The 15703-nt window shown below is 36.5% G+C and overlaps 1 protein-coding gene across 2 annotated transcripts; it reads left to right on the top strand.

Moving 5' to 3' along the window:
- Window positions 1–72: 72 nt before the first annotated feature.
- On the top strand, window positions 73–15455 carry LOC105161964 (phosphoinositide phosphatase SAC4). Of its 2 annotated transcripts, XR_847813.3 has the most exons (17): window positions 73–737; window positions 1199–1403; window positions 1493–1658; window positions 3202–3424; window positions 3650–3726; window positions 5360–5547; window positions 5670–5767; window positions 5969–6102; window positions 6187–6315; window positions 6868–7264; window positions 7937–8058; window positions 9609–9722; window positions 11588–11761; window positions 12857–13012; window positions 13872–13980; window positions 14696–15033; window positions 15182–15455. XR_847813.3 is itself a non-coding variant. In XM_011079850.3 (16 exons), the coding sequence occupies exons 1-16, from the start codon at window positions 609–611 to the stop codon at window positions 14813–14815; spliced, it is 2541 nt and encodes an 846-aa protein (XP_011078152.1). In that variant the 5' UTR covers window positions 73–608; the 3' UTR covers window positions 14816–15455. The 2 variants fall into 2 exon arrangements, 1 of the variants encoding a protein (XP_011078152.1); XM_011079850.3 differs by having other exon boundaries at window positions 14696–15455.
- Window positions 15456–15703: the final 248 nt, after the last annotated feature.

The raw sequence follows: 15703 nt of genomic DNA, 5'->3' as shown, positions 1-15703 counted from the left end.
AGACTCTCTCTCTCTCTCTAAAATTTTAATAAAATGAATTAAAATCTATCTCCATACATCATAATCATCGTCATTTGTATTAAAAAGGAAAAAAATTACTTGTCCAGCTATTTCTCTATATCCACATTTTTCTAACCTTCTCTGGAAACAACCTTCGTCTCGCCCCCTTCTCTCTGTACATCCGCAATTATCACAGGCGCATCTATATTTCATTGTTTGAGTTTCTGAATAATTTAGGAATCCCTTTTGCTTTGGATTGTCTTTTGGGGACAATCTTGAGTTTTTGTTTGATTATCACTCGATTTATAAATCCTTGACACCCTGATCGAAGATCAGCTGCTGCGTTTTGGTGATTTACGCAACAAATTGGAATTAGGGTTTGGAATTAGAGAAGCAAAACGGAAAAGTCCAAGGCTTTCTGAGGGTTCTTTTTATGAGCTTTGGTTTTCCATTGTTTGCCGGGTAATGCTATATCTGAAGCAACCTGTAGGGGAGCTGATGGGGTTTAGAAGTTGGGAGAGAAAGTAGAAAGAATTGGACTAGAATTGAATGCCCAAGTGATTGATTCCCGAGCCCGAGGCTCGGGGATCGCGCAAGAAAAAATATCAATGGAAGATTTATCTGGGAATGCACGGCCACAATGGCAGGAAGTACCGCATGATTCTTCAGCTTCTCCTCCTCCTTCGCCGCCTCCTGAGGGATTCATGCAGAAATTCAGGCTCTATGAGACTCGATCGGTATATAATTATCTTTTGGGTTGATAGTTGTTAGTATCTTTACTAGTTTGATATGTGATCTTTCTTGTACTAGTTCAGAATGAGGGATGCTCAATGTCATGTTAATGTGGTACAACCATGTAAATGTTTCAGGCCCTTGTGAGCTATGTGGCTCGCCAGTTCTACTAATCTTATTTGTTGTCATCATTATCTAATTGTCATCTGTGCCGTGGCTGGACTTTGTGATATCATGCCAGGGTCTTTTGGCCACAACAGATTTCAAGCTGTCTGATTATGCAGTTAAAAAGCTACAATGGCCTGGGGACAGACTTTGTAGTTAGAATTAGTGCATAGAATCTTGAGTTACTTGTCTCTTACACATGCTATATGAATTAGAGTCTGCGAATAGTACGTATGCTTTAATTTTATTGCTGACAAATTGTTTTGGTTTTAATTGATTGTTTTTCTAATTTTCATTGCAGAACTTTTATATGGTAGGAAGGGACAAAAGTAGAACATACTGGAAAATTTTGAAAATTGACAGGTTGGAACCCTTGGAGCTTAACATTTGTGAAGATTCTACCACATATACGGAAAGGGAGTGCTCTGATCTGTTAAGAAGGATACACGAAGGCAATAGGGCTACAGGAGGACTCAAATTTGTCACTACATGTTATGGTATTGTTGGTATGTAGATTAATGAGTGTCAATTCTGTCCTACACAAAGAAAGGCTGGTACTCCCTGATCATCTAATTCTCTTTCCTTCTTTTCTCAGGATTCATTAAATTTCTAGGGCCTTACTACATGCTACTCATAACAAAAAGGAGGCAGATTGGTGTAATCTGTGGTCACAATATATATGCTATCTCCAAAAGTGAGATAATTCCGCTGCCACATTCCGCTGTTATATCCAGCATGGTTAACTATAAGAACGAGAACAGGTTATTGCCTTTCTGCATTTGTAATGTGCTTGTTCATGTGCCGTTTTGTAACCTTAGAGAGTAAAGACAGCACGCATTTCTTGTAACCGTTTATTAATGTTTTTCCTTCTATCACCTTTAGATTTTTTTTTTGCATATTTCTACGTCTTCTCTGTTTTAAGAATAAACTTTGTACTCGGGGTTCGTCTATATCAAAGAAGATTTGGAATTCATTTCTATGGGTGCCTTATTAGGAATAACGGTTAGGTTAGATTAGGTATGTTATGTTCCTCTTATTCAAGTAAATATATTGTATCCATCTTTGATCTTATTTACCAGCTCACGTCCTAGATACCATCATTTAACCTCACTATGCAAATATAGATTTACCAATTTAATCAACTATTGCATAAGAGACTAGGAATATAATTTCCTTGCAGATAAGTTGGACAATAACTTCATCTGGCCAAGCTCTTTTTTATATCCTTGCTTCTTCCATGATGTGCTGATATAATGATGGTTATGGAGATTATGTTACTTGAATTAGAAAACTGTCGGCAGGGTTGGTATTCAGATTTAACATTCTGAAGAGAGACAATTGTGGATTTGCTACAGTGGAGAAAGAGAGGCACAAGTTTCCACGAGTTGTGCTACAGTGGGAATAGATATGTTTGGTATTCTAGTCTCTCATACTCTTTTCTATGAGCAGACTCAATTCCTTGACCTTGTGGTAGACACTAACTTGGAAACTTTGGAAGTAAGTAGAAACAATGTGTAAATGACTATATTCCATCTTTCTTGAAACTAATCTTTAGAAGACGCGAAGCAGAAACATATATCTGAAACATCTTTTGCTATTTTGAAATATCTTTAAAACAAAGACTAAGAAAAATGAAACAAGTTGGCTGCGGTAAGGTTCCTAAAATTCAAATAATTTGGCATGCCTTAGAAAAAGTTGAAAGCTTGGCAACCAAATGTGAGAGCCACCCACTTCTGAAGTTGTAATGTCCTGTAAATTACGCTCTAGATTGATCACTACTGCTCTCTCTACTTCTCCATTCGATACTTCCCTTTAGTTAATGGATTTCAGTCTATACAACCATTAAATTTTATTTGCACTATTTTCAGTTAGAAGTATTTCCCGATCAAAAAGAAATGGTAGTCAAAATATAATGGAGTATTAGTGCCTTTAGTTGTGGTCTCAGAGCTAAGCGATTATGCAAGTTAAGATTTAGTTTCATAACAGTTGCATTATGGTATGGACTTAAACATCTATTACAGGTGAGGACATCCTTATACAACCGCCCATCAAAACCATATGCGAATGGTATTATGTCATTTCAAATTGTCTTCAGATGTTCATACTTGTTCAGGTTTTCACTTGATTTTATATTATTGCTTTCTGCTAGAGTAATTTAATAAATAGAGTCAATAATTAACATGGCACTTTAGGCCGTAAATATATTGGTTTTTTACAAATTTTATGTTCCTATCTGCATGTAAGAAATTTTTGGTTGCTTCTGGTTTTGGCTGATTCTGGTTGCTAACATTGTTGTTTGCACAGATACAAGAAACTCTTGTGTATGGTGGATCTTACCAAGGACTTCTACTTTAGTTATTCCTACCATGTTATGAGGAGTGTCCAGAAAAATATGTGTGAAAGAAAAACAGGGCAAGTGTTATATGAAACCATGTTCGTCTGGAATGAGTTTCTGACTCGTGGAATACGTAATATTCTTCAGAATACTATATGGACTGTCGCATTGGTTTATGGCTTTTTTAGACAGGTAAGGTTCTTCTCTAACTTCAAGCCTTACTTTTTTGACATTTGTTATTTAGCTAAATTATATGTAGAGTTCCATAATTCACCAATACAATCAACTTATAAAGACTTCTCAAGTTATTTCCTTATGGAGAGTGTGTGTTCTAATGATTCAATGTTGCCAGCTGGATGGTATCATTAATCATTAAGAATTTGATTTGATGTTTGCTTTACGCTTGATGCAATCCAGGCAACACTTTCTTTATCTGGGCGGGATCTTCGGTTGACTCTAATTGCAAGGCGTTCACGGCATTATGCTGGTACCAGGTCAGAAAACAATTATGCATAAGCTATCTGTTAGTAATTCTACTCCAAACACGTATGCTGAGGTGTTATTTTGTTTTGACTTATAATTAATCACATGCTTGAGGCATCATTCCATGGGATCCAACAAGGAGTGTACTGCTTGGCCACTGAGTTATCTTTTGATAAATTGTCTGTAGGAAATATCTGTCATCTCCGTATAGTATGTAAACTTATTGTATCATGAATGGACATACTCACATGTCATTCTGGAATTTTTATTATGTTGTTTTGTAATCAACTTGAATATTCCTTTTCTGATGGTTCAGCTGCATACTGACTTCTTTCATAGAGCAGTCCTAGATTAAACATTCACCTTGGCTCCCACAGAGAAGAAAAGAACTAATTTTTATTTTTTTTTCCAATCCTCATTTCTCACTTCCACGTTCACCAGCAACTTGTGCAGAACTTCGACTAGATATATGATGTGCTCACTTGTCTTTAGGTTGGACTTTTGTCATATTAAAGTTGTCGGATTCAATAAACTTTTGGGGATAAAATGTGATGCAGATGTATCATCAAGTTTCTGATTTGCATGAGCTAGAACTCTATGGGGAAGATTACATTTTGGGTTCAAAAATCCAAACTGTCTTTGAGACATAAGTATTGTAGAGTAATGGTTGCTGCAGTCCCTTTAATCCAGTTGATATAGTTGTAACTGGCAGTGAGCTTAAGGTCTTATATATTATAAGATGGAAGCTACATATAAAGTACAGAAGTTTTAACTCAGGGTGCCGCTCTTGATGAGGTGGGAATATAAGTAATGCAGAACAAAATGTTATATAGTAGTATGTCTGTGTTTGAGCATGAAGCATGCGCTAACTAAAGATTGCCTAAATTTATCAGAAATAAGCTTCAAACATACGCTTTCCTATTATTAATTGATTGGCCCTTGGCAACCTGATTTTGGGTGAATATCGAGTTGTCTAAGTTAATGGCCATTGCTTAATCACTTACCGCCTGGCCATCTGAATTCTAACAACTACTCAGATTTCAAGCGTAATGTTTTCATTTTCAAAATGCCCTTGCATGCAAATTATGTCTTTGCAATTTACGCTTGTCTTTGTTGATAATGAATGTAGATAGATACTCCATACACCTACTGTAGCTCTGGTGGTATGTTATATAGCTGAAAGACGTCTATTGCCATTATGTTATGGTTTGCGCTTCTACAACTTCCACAATTGTTGTCTCCGCAATACTCTTGTCTTTTCAAATCAGCGTGGATGAATACTCTATGCACCTGCTGTAGCTTTGGTGATATGCTAGATAGCTGTCTATTGCCATTATGTTGTGGTTCAAGCTCTTACAACTTCCATAATTGATCTGTGAATATTAATCTTTTATTTTATTGGTTGTGGTGGTGCAACACTCCAAAGACGCCTGGTGGTCCATATATGCCTGGCACTTGTGTTACTCGTTGAGACTCGAGATACGGCCGAGCATAATAAATTCTGGCAGTACTGATGTTTTAACTCTTACCATCTTAATACTTGCCTGATCAAATTGGTTTTCTTTGCTATTTTGTTCCGTTACTCAGGTGTTAGCTATTTGGTTAGTTTGTTGATCACCAAGCTTCAAATTTCTGTCTATGTAGATATCTTAAACGAGGTGTCAACGAGAATGGAAGAGTGGCAAATGATGTTGAGACTGAGCAGATTGTAATTGAGGATGTTCCTGAAGGAGTGCCGATGCAAATTAGTTCTGTGGTTCAAAATCGTGGCTCAATCCCACTTTTCTGGTCACAAGAAACTTCACGTCTAATTCTTAAGCCTGATATTATATGTATGATTGTGTAATTGTCATATAACTTTCCGTTGCCAGAAGAAAAAAGTAAACTAATTTGACTTTTGCAACTTTATTTAGTACGGGTGTATTTACTCTGTGTAATTATTCTTGTTTCTCAGTGTCAAAGAGGGACCAAACTTATGAGGCCACTAGACTTCATTTTGAGCATCTTGTGGAGAGATATGGAAATCCAATCATTATTTTGAATTTGATCAAAGTAAGGGGAATTTATAGTTTTGGCTTGCACTTTAATGTTTTAGTTTGCAATGTTTCTTCTTATTTTATGCGTCTTAAATATATTAAGCCAAAGAAGATTGTATAAGAATGGCGGCAATCAGCTCAAGGTTCTTTGTTCTCCTGAAATGGCCACTTAATGAAACAATCATATGAACCACCTGATGGAAATTTTTATCAACAGACAAATGAAAAGAAGCCTCGAGAATCTATTCTCCGTTCAGAGTTTGCCAACGCCATTGAAGTAATCAATAAAGATCTGTCCGAGGAGAACAGACTTAAATTTCTTCATTGGGATTTGCATAAACATTCGCGGAGGTATCTAATGTCAATCCTTCGTAGTACTGCAGCTTATGTTTGTGGTTCTGATCTGTAATTCTTTTAATCTCACTTTTCCATCAGCAAAGCTACAAATGTGTTGCTACTTTTGGGAAAGGTGGCTGCATATGCTTTGACGCTGACAGGTTTCTTCTACTGTCAAGTAACACCTATGTTACTGTCAGAGGGGCATCCTAAATGGTCTAGTTCAGAGTAAGTCTGATCATTTTGCTTTAAGCATGTTAACAATTTTTTTTACTCTTAGCAATTCATCCTTTAATGGCAGTTTTGAAGAATTTTTGTTTGGTTTATATCTTCAGTTTGTTAGCTTGGTTGATTCTTGTTTAAGCTGAGCATATTTTCTTTAAGCCGATGGCTATACCAAAATAAGTGTAACTAGGGCTAGGCAATTTAGTGTACAACTCTCAAATAATACCTGTTATGTTCTTTTGGTTGTTCCTGGCCCTAAAAGTGGAAGCACATCAAATTTGGAAATAAGAATAGACACTTCTGTCATGAAGAATGTTTAGCTTGCTCGCCCGAGTGCTGCATAATGATAGTGTTCCGAGTATACAGAGGTTAACTCTTGCGCCTTCAAATTAAAAAAAAATAGAAAAAGGTGTAGAAGTCAGTAAGATGGAAGGTATGTTTTGAGCACATAATTGATTTTGTCAAAAATCACTGAATAAACCAATTTAGGCAATTTGGTTACTATGAATTGGTACAGGATGCAGAGTGTAAGTTTTAAATGCTTGTATGACACAGGAATGTTGTTGCTCCTGATATGTCTGCCCCAAAAAATCCGAGGTGTCATATGGCAGAGCATAACTATGATGAAAATGAGGAGTCAGGTAACTCAGACAGAAAATCCAGTGGAACCAATGGCAATGGCATTGGAGATAACGGTAATCCTTCTGTTAAGCCACCAATGGTTCAAAAGGGGGTGCTCCGAACTAACTGCATAGATTGTTTGGACCGCACAAATGTGGCACAATATGCTTATGGCTTGGCTGCTTTAGGGCATCAGCTCTGTGCCTTAGGAGTAACAACCTCGACAAGAATAGACCTGGACGATCCATTGGCTGAAGAACTGATGGGTTGTTATGAGAGAATGGGTGATACTCTTGCACATCAATATGGTGGATCAGCTGCGCACAACAAGGTTAGCTAATGCATGAGTTCTGCTTTTAGTTTGGGTATATTAGGTAAACTTGTGTTTTCCCATTTCCCGGTTGATGGTATATTTGGAACTAAGCCATGTGATGCAATAGTAGGACCATTATCTGGAAACTAAGAAGCTGCTGGAGGTGGGTGGCATTAATATCAAAGATTCTGTTTAAAACTTTCATGTAATTGCTGAGAGGAAGATAATTGGTGATTTCAACTCTTATGTAAGGGTATATTGACTCTTGGCTAGAAGATGTTCCTCTAGGTTTTGCTACAGAGGATTGTGTAAACTACCGAACTTGTAGAAGTGAATGCAGTTTCAATTTCTCTTTTAAAATTGTATCGCCATATCCTTTAACCATCAAAACATTTTAAGTTTTAAATCCTAGACATGCTTGGTGATCAGGCTTATGCTAGTCAAGGTACTTGGTCGCTTATCCAGTAAAATTGATATGGGACCTGCCAGACTTGACTTGAGTTGACTGTGTTATCATCTTAAACCTGGTGTGTTTCTAACATAAATTGTTCTGTGGTCTTGCCGAGTGTCCTCACCAACTGAATAAACAAATTGAGTTCGGTGGGCATTCTTTTCTAGTAGCTATTTCATTTTTTAGTTAAGATGTTTTTAATGCAGCTATTGACATTTCCAAACTTTAATTCACAATAGATTTTCTCTGAAAGAAGAGGTCAGTGGAAAGCTGCAATACAGTCGCAGGAATTTTTTCGAACTCTACAAAGATACTACAGCAATGCATATATGGATGCAGAGAAACAAAATGCCATTAATGTGTAAGTGTGGTTTTTTCTTTTTTTTTTTGATGAATTTAAATGTGCTTTTGGAACTTTACATGTGGATAGAGATTAAATAGGTAAAAGATTGGTAAGGACTTCGCCTTAAGCAGGCTAGATAATTGGCTCATCTCCCGTGAACTCTTGTGCAGGAACTAGAAAGGGTTCTGTTCTTTCCAAAATTGTTTGTCATATATGCTCCTCTGCCCTGAATTCTCCTCAAGGAACTAGAAAGGTTTCTGTTCTTTACAAAATTTGTTTGTTATATTTGCTCCTCTCCCCTGAATTCTCCTGCAGGAGCTAGAGAGGTTTTTGTCTAGGCTTGTCAATTGGCAGAGTAGTGAGCTACCTGGACCCATACCCAGCAAATACCCATAGTGATTTCTGGCTACCCATACCTTACCCGATAGAATGACCATTTGGTTTACCCAAGTTATTCCTAAAAAGTAGGGTTATGGTTTGGGTCTTACTCAATTGTCCTTTCCTTTACGATATGTTTCATAATAAATTTTCTCAAATTTTAAATTTACATTAAGGTCAAATAATGAAATTTATTAAAATAGATGATGCAATTTTTATGTGTTCTCATGGTGATATTGTAAGAATATGTCACTAAGTTACCTTACTAGTAGGCATTTTATGACCTGTCGATTGATCAAATAAAACTAATTATTAAATGTTCAACAGGTGCTATTAATCATCATTGAAATATAAATAATGATCATGACGTTGTCTAAATGATGGATCAATATTAATTAGTTAGAAATTTAATAATGATCGTAAATTTATCAAAATGATGGACCAATATTAATCGACTATGAAATCGGCTTAAGTTCATAGTAGAATGAAAACCTAAGAAATGATAAAAATAAATGTTATGTATGATAACATATCTAACTTATGGTCAAATCTCTTATTCATTTAAATTTGTACCCAACTTTTATTTAATGATTTTTTGACAATTTGAGTTCAAACACATCTTATATTATATATATTAGTCAAGTTAACTAATTTACCCGTTCATGCTTTTTTATTTCGTAACCTATCAAATATATATTGATTAATTTTATGAGAAAGTAAATTTTGAGTTATTAGAAATCAAAGATGAAAAATTCTAGTAAATTTGGTAAAAGTCAACATAAAAAAAATATGTTCTGAAATGATTATATAGTATTTAAAATTTTTTAGATGTTAAATAAATCTAGTTGATTGATTTCCTAAAAGTTTACAAATTCAATAATTTTAAATTAACTGACAAATGGAAGTTTTAGGGCATTAGAATATTTTAATTCCCATGGGTATTTTAGGTTATTAAGCATTTACCTATACCATGGGTATTTGAGGTTATTAGACCCTAGCCATACCCACTCATTTAATCTCATGGGTCTAGGGTAGCCTTTACCCATTGAGTAGGGTATCGGTATGCGTGGAGCCTAATTTTGTCCTTTCCAAAATTGTTTGTTACTTGTGTTGGCTGTCGTATGAGATTCTTCCTGTCCAATCAAATTATGTGTTCACATTATTTAGTTTTTCTTTTGCATTTTGAGCAGATTTTTGGGGTATTTTCAACCTCAACCAGGTAAACCTGATGTGTGGGAGCTGAGTTCTGACCAGCATTACAAAGTGGGAAGGAATGGACAGACAAATGTTGATGAAAATGGAAGGTATATCAATATTCGGTGGTGGTGGCTAAATATCTGCTAGATTGCTGCATGCCTTATCTACATACCTGGTGACCTTACCTAACTTTCCCTGGATGTTTTTGGCAGACATCTGGTTTTTAATTTAAATAAACAATTGGTGAGATTTGTCTAGGATCTATAGATATTCTAATCAGATGGGCTTCCATGCCCTAAAATTGAGTTAAGATTTTAATATGACTCCCTTCATGGCCCATGCCAATAGTGCTCAGAGCTGTCGCCGATGCGACCCCAATGCCGTAGCATGAGGACAGCCATGACAACCTTAATCCTTCACGGCATATTTGTTCTTGAAGGCCTCAGACTACCATTGAAAGTCACTCTTTATTCACATAGAATGCAATATGCTATCTTTACACTGTCTTCTGCTGTTGCTTGCTTCCTCACATTCTAAAAGATAATACATGTGAAACCAATAATTCGCAGGAGGAAATCAAAACAAAACTTGATCGAGAATTTTTTGACTGGAGAAATTTGGGGATATAATCTCAATGATGGGGGTATTACCTAGAGTGGGACTGCAGGATTTGGGGAAGATTTGCAGGAATTCATGCATATCAGGAAAAAGAGACCCTAAGTCGCTTTCTTTTCCATTTATATTATCATTTGACTCTCAAATTCCCGAGTGATGAGAACTCTGTAAAATTAGGGAGAAATTTATTGCTAAGGCTTTGATGAGAACTCCCTTATATTAGAGAATCAAATATCCTGACCTGTCACAAAATCTCTGTTGCAAAGTTCCAAGTTTTCAACTCCCGTTCTGAATTTGACTTCGATACTGTAAAGATCATTTATCCAAAAAGGAATATCACTAGTGATAATTGGTACCTTGAGGGTAAAAAGAAAATCTTATCTTCTTACAATGTCGATCAGAGAAAAGTTATTGTTATATTAGAAAGCTTCTAGACTCGATTTTTGCAAACTTCAATTTGGTTGGGTCCCTCATCCTATATATACTAGTCTTCCGAAATCGTTTTGCAACTTCTATTTTTATGGACTTCTTAGCTTATTCTCAATCTTAAATATGTTGCAACTTCCGCAATTGATAATGCAATTATGGTTTTTGTCAATTTTGATGCACAGAATCAATTTGCTCATGGTTGGTTGATCCTTCAGTCGGCTTTATTTATGTTGTGTTTATCTACAGTGCATGTCAAAATTCAAGTAGTTCTTGTCTTGTGACATTTCACAAACAATTTCCTGATAGTATTACTTGGCGAATTGTTCATTGCTTCCAGAATTTCATAAGTACAGTGAAGCAATTTCACACATTAAGTTTCTTTTTAGTCTTTTCTTTGGGGTGTCAATGTAGTTACGCCAAATCTCACCAAGCTTTTAAGTCTTATATTTAGGGTATTCCTTCACCTATCACATTAATGATAATTATGTGATATAAAAATGTAGGCAGTACTATGACAACTACTAGTATATTACTAAGTTTTATGTGCCTTTAATCAGTATGACTAGGATTTTCTCAAGTGTGGTATGTTTGGAGTATTAATCAAAACACATGCAGTAGAATTGGTTCCTTGGAATTTGTTATTTGCTTTAGTACTTAGGGATTTCTGTTTTAATTGCATGTCATAATGATTCTTGATGTTAGAAAGGGGCATAAGATTCATTTAGTAGTGGCGTGGAAGTAGTAAGTGGCCCTGACACTGTAATGAGCTGATGAGTCGATATTTGGACCCTGCAAGGGCCAAAAGTTACACACTTATTTGATAATGATTGACATTTTACTTTCGTAATGTTGTTATAATTGATGATTTATAGTCTTGTATACGGCCCTGCCTCGTACTAATGTTGACACTAGTGTTTGACATGTGTAGGTCTCTTTTTCAAAGATCATGGTCAGATGGTTCCATTCTTCGTGAAAGCCACTCAGTCGGATCTGCCTCAGATATCAGTAAAGATTTTCCAAGTGAATCAAAAGGAGGAACTAAAATGCTCACCGAGTCAACACCAGAAATATCAGCTTCGGAAAGCGACTTAGCATATTCAAGGTGCTTTACTTTTCTAACGAGTCAATTTAGTTTCTATCAGGTAATTTAGTTTTTAATAATCGGACTACTGTAGGATTATTTACTTATCAATACAGTAGGATTACTCAACCTTGGCATTGAGGTATTCTAGAAAGTGGGTAATTGAACTCTCCACTGGAGCAATCCGATCTTCCCCATTGTTTGGAATTTATCCTAAATGGTAGTCCATAGTTCTGATCATCTGATGGATAAATCTATTATGGTCCCTCCTATTACCACTGTGACTAGGGCTATAAATGGGTAGGGTGACCATCCTGAGGTCCACGTGCAGCTGAGAACCACCGAAACTTTAAATAGTCCCTCATATGCAGTCCCCACCAGATTTGAGGTCCTACATCCAAGGACCCAATGCAGACCTGAGACATGGAGGACTATTTCTTTTTTCTTTTGTGATATCTTCTCCTAATCCCAGCCGCAGACCCAGGCCACCGCCGAAATGCTATTACATATAGTTAGATGTATACTTAAAGCAAATGTGTGTGTTGACCAATCAAGTGACCGAACAGGAGGAGGGACTCGGATGATGACTTTGGCTTTGTGCTAACCTGCAGAAGGATTATTAGTCAAGTGGTGGCTGATGGTACATTAGGGTTTAAGCTGTTAGGGAGTGTGTGAATCCACTCCAAGCCTGAATGAAAGACTATCTTAAAGCTGTCCTGTTTTATGTTCATCAAGTATCATGGGTGTTATCCTTCGTTTAGGTTTACTTGGAACACAAGCACAACTAGTAGTTTTATGTATGCTTCAAGTTTTATAGACTTGGTTGTATCCTTAATGTTTGCGTTTTCTGATTGTTTTGTCAAGAGCATCTTAATGTCCTCATTGTTCCCATATAGACTCAATGGTGAACATTGTGATATACTTTTTTGCTAATTCTGGTTGGAGATGTTTTTCCTATATCTATTGGAACATAAAATATGCCTGCTGGATGGTTTGTGGATATTGTTTTCTGAGAACTGAATACCATCTATTTTCAATTTCCCTTGTAGTTCTTTATCTTTCTTATTCCTTGTGAGATGAAACCAAAAATGAGATGTACTAATTTCATTTCTGCAGACATACTCCTCCAATGCCTAGGGAGCTTTTTGCTGAAATGCAAAGAGAGAGATACCTTGAAAATGAAAATGGTGATGCAGTTGATTGCTCCAACTTTGTTGACTTAGATTGGCTCTCTTCCTCTGCAAATTCCTGGGAGGAAGAGTTGTTGGAAAGGTAGTTCTTTTTTTGAGAGCAAATCAAATTTTGTTTTCATCGTTTTATTCGGGTAACTACTGAACCTCTTTAATTGTAAAGAAGTTAGCACCTCTTTTCTGACTTTGCAAGTACAATCCCAGGACCATGTTGCTACAGCGCCTGGGTGAGAACATGTTTAAAATGTAGTAGAATCTGTTAAGACTGTTGGATTTCCCTTTGACTACATTTAGACGTCAGTTCTAAATTGTACTATTGGATCTCAATTTGGTATATTCAACTTGTGTCACTTATTTGTGGAATTTATTTCTTATGTCCACATCTAATTGTATTCCTGTTAGATTCTTGCAAGTTTTTATTCATCTTGTAGGGTAGGCTTACTCATCATAACTTGACTAACTTTGAATGTGGAACCTCATGTGTCTCGTTTCTGTTTGTGATTCACAGGTTATGCATAATGTAGTTACTGAGTTCAACTTGAAGTTATTTCTGGTTCTTTGTTGTATCTCTGCTAAATGTCCTACGGTTCTTGACAATGATCTTGAAAAAGGTCTTTAGGTCTCTAACAGCATCTGAGTTCCAACTTTTGAGTCTTCTTCGTGTAATTTTGTCTACACAATGTAGTACCTTAGTAACACTTCCACGTAGCTACTTATATTTTCCCCTTTGAATTCAACAGATCATCTTGCCTTGTACTCTTTACTGCTCTCATTTGTCCTGGATTTTAACCTCCTTAATTCCTGGGACATTTTTATGCGATATGAAATTCAGAATCATTATTAGTGAATCACATCTCAAGAGGATGATCTAAGTTTGCCTTGGTTATGATGCTAGTTGAAGGATTAGTTTGATGAATTCATCTACACTTTTTCATGCTCAGGTCACCACTGACAGCCTCTTCGGTTGCGGCTCTGTCATCAGAAAATGTCGTCAATGAAATGGTGGGAGAGACAACCCCATCCACAAGTGAATGCGGATCTATCATGAGGGTTAGTATCTTTTCACAATCCATTTGTTTAGCTTCCAACAACTGAGCATTGAGGTGTATCTGATAGCAAGGTAAAAGAATGTATCGAATGAAAAAAGTGTATATTTAGGAGCCACCAGAAATGGTGGTAAATTACTCTTGCAATGGCTCCCCTTTTCAGCTAACTCCCCTTTATTGGACTTCTGGTGAATTTGTCATAAGAATCTTATAGAATGCAAAATATCTGAGGTAGAAAGATACTTTGATTCATACATGTAGGCACAGGATACATCTCCCCTGCTAGTGCTTATTTAGTTGTCATACAGGATATCCTAAGTACTATTACTCTTCTTTCTCATGAATTTTTTGTTTTCACTTAATTTGTCTGCATGAAAGATCTGCTTTAATTTATCAAGTGTCCTAAACCAAAGGTCATTGTATGTTCAACATTTCTTTGATGTCTGGCGAAGCCTATCACATCACTTCAGTCAAATCTCCAGCACTATGCATGCTCTTGCAACCCCCCAACATGACCAACACCGTTGTGTTTAAGTTACCTGGGTGACATAAAAGTATCAGTGCTTTGTGGCTGCTAGATGTGGAGAATAAGCACATTTTCTCTAAATTTGCATGCCATTCTGCTTTATTAAATAATGTTCGTCTTCCCCCATGCCTTCTACCCTACATTGTCATGATTAGATATTTGATGCATCCTTGGTGCTGTTCTAAATTTGCAGGGAAGTGAACACACTGGAACTGACTTGTGTTATGGTGAAGTTCATAAATATGAAAGTCTTGAGGAATTTTCAGATAGTTTTGTGCATTGGGTGACATATGGGGAAGGACTGTGTCATTGAGGAGGTTACTTCAGTCCCCCGTTCTTTTAGCAGTAGGTTCCAGATCATCTTGCAAGGTACTTTCATGGACGACTGACATTAGGTATATTGAGAAATCAAGTCAATGAGATAAGAAATATATTATACCGGCATCCTTGCAAGTTGGGGTTGATATTCTCAGGAAGAGCTGCCCTGTGTTCTGCCATGTGATTTGCAACAGTTCAATCCTGGAAACCCAGGTCGGGCCCTGATATCTTACCTTGAATGAGTAAATAGTCCACACTTATAAAATTCTTTTGAGGCTCTTCCTCCCTTTTGTTTTTTGGGTTTTCTTTTCTAATTATCGTCCTTTTAAATTTACTATTTTACTTGGTGAATGGATTCCAGGGATCCGTCCTTGTAAATATGAAACCAAGCTGGGAGCTGCACTTGTGTATCAGTAATAGGGCATTGATTCTTTACATTTATTTGTGGTTTTAGCTTCATAAAGACAGTGGACAGCCCCCATAAGTTTCTAGCATAAGACTCGTGAATACTGATCGGACTAGTTGATATTCAGGTTTCCTTTTCGTGGTTCAGCCTTCTTTTTCAATGTATTTTAGACTTGATCGAAATAAGCTATTGACCTCTTTCATTCTCTAAAGTAGTCTTTTACATTTAATGGATGTTTCCCATTATGTTTATATTATATTATTGCATTCCGTATGCTGGATGTGTTGAAGTTTCATCACCCTCCTGGAGAAAAAGGAGATATGAATAAGCTTTGAAACTTGATGCGTATGGGATATGGGGCTATTGTTTTCCGTAGATTGGTGATGGGATATGTTAAGTTAGACTGCAGAACTTCCAATTCTGAAGCCCCATAAGTGGCGATCACACACACCAATGAATAATGGCATGCTCAAAAGA

This window comes from Sesamum indicum, linkage group LG5 (assembly GCF_026168435.1).
Source record: "Sesamum indicum cultivar Baizhima isolate 11 linkage group LG5, ASM2616843v1, whole genome shotgun sequence".
NCBI lineage: Eukaryota > Viridiplantae > Streptophyta > Magnoliopsida > Lamiales > Pedaliaceae > Sesamum > Sesamum indicum.
This window is presented reverse-complemented; position numbering and strand designations above follow the sequence as displayed.

Bases quoted from the DNA above. Each gene is read 5' to 3' on its own strand.
- LOC105161964 (XM_011079850.3), top strand. From the start codon at position 609: ATGGAAGATTTATCTGGGAATGCACGGCCACAATGGCAGGAAGTACCG. The intron at 738-1,198 runs GTATATAATTAT...TTTTCATTGCAG, and splicing joins GGCTCTATGAGACTCGATCG to AACTTTTATATGGTAGGAAG. The intron at 7,265-7,936 runs GTTAGCTAATGC...AATTCACAATAG, and splicing joins GATCAGCTGCGCACAACAAG to ATTTTCTCTGAAAGAAGAGG.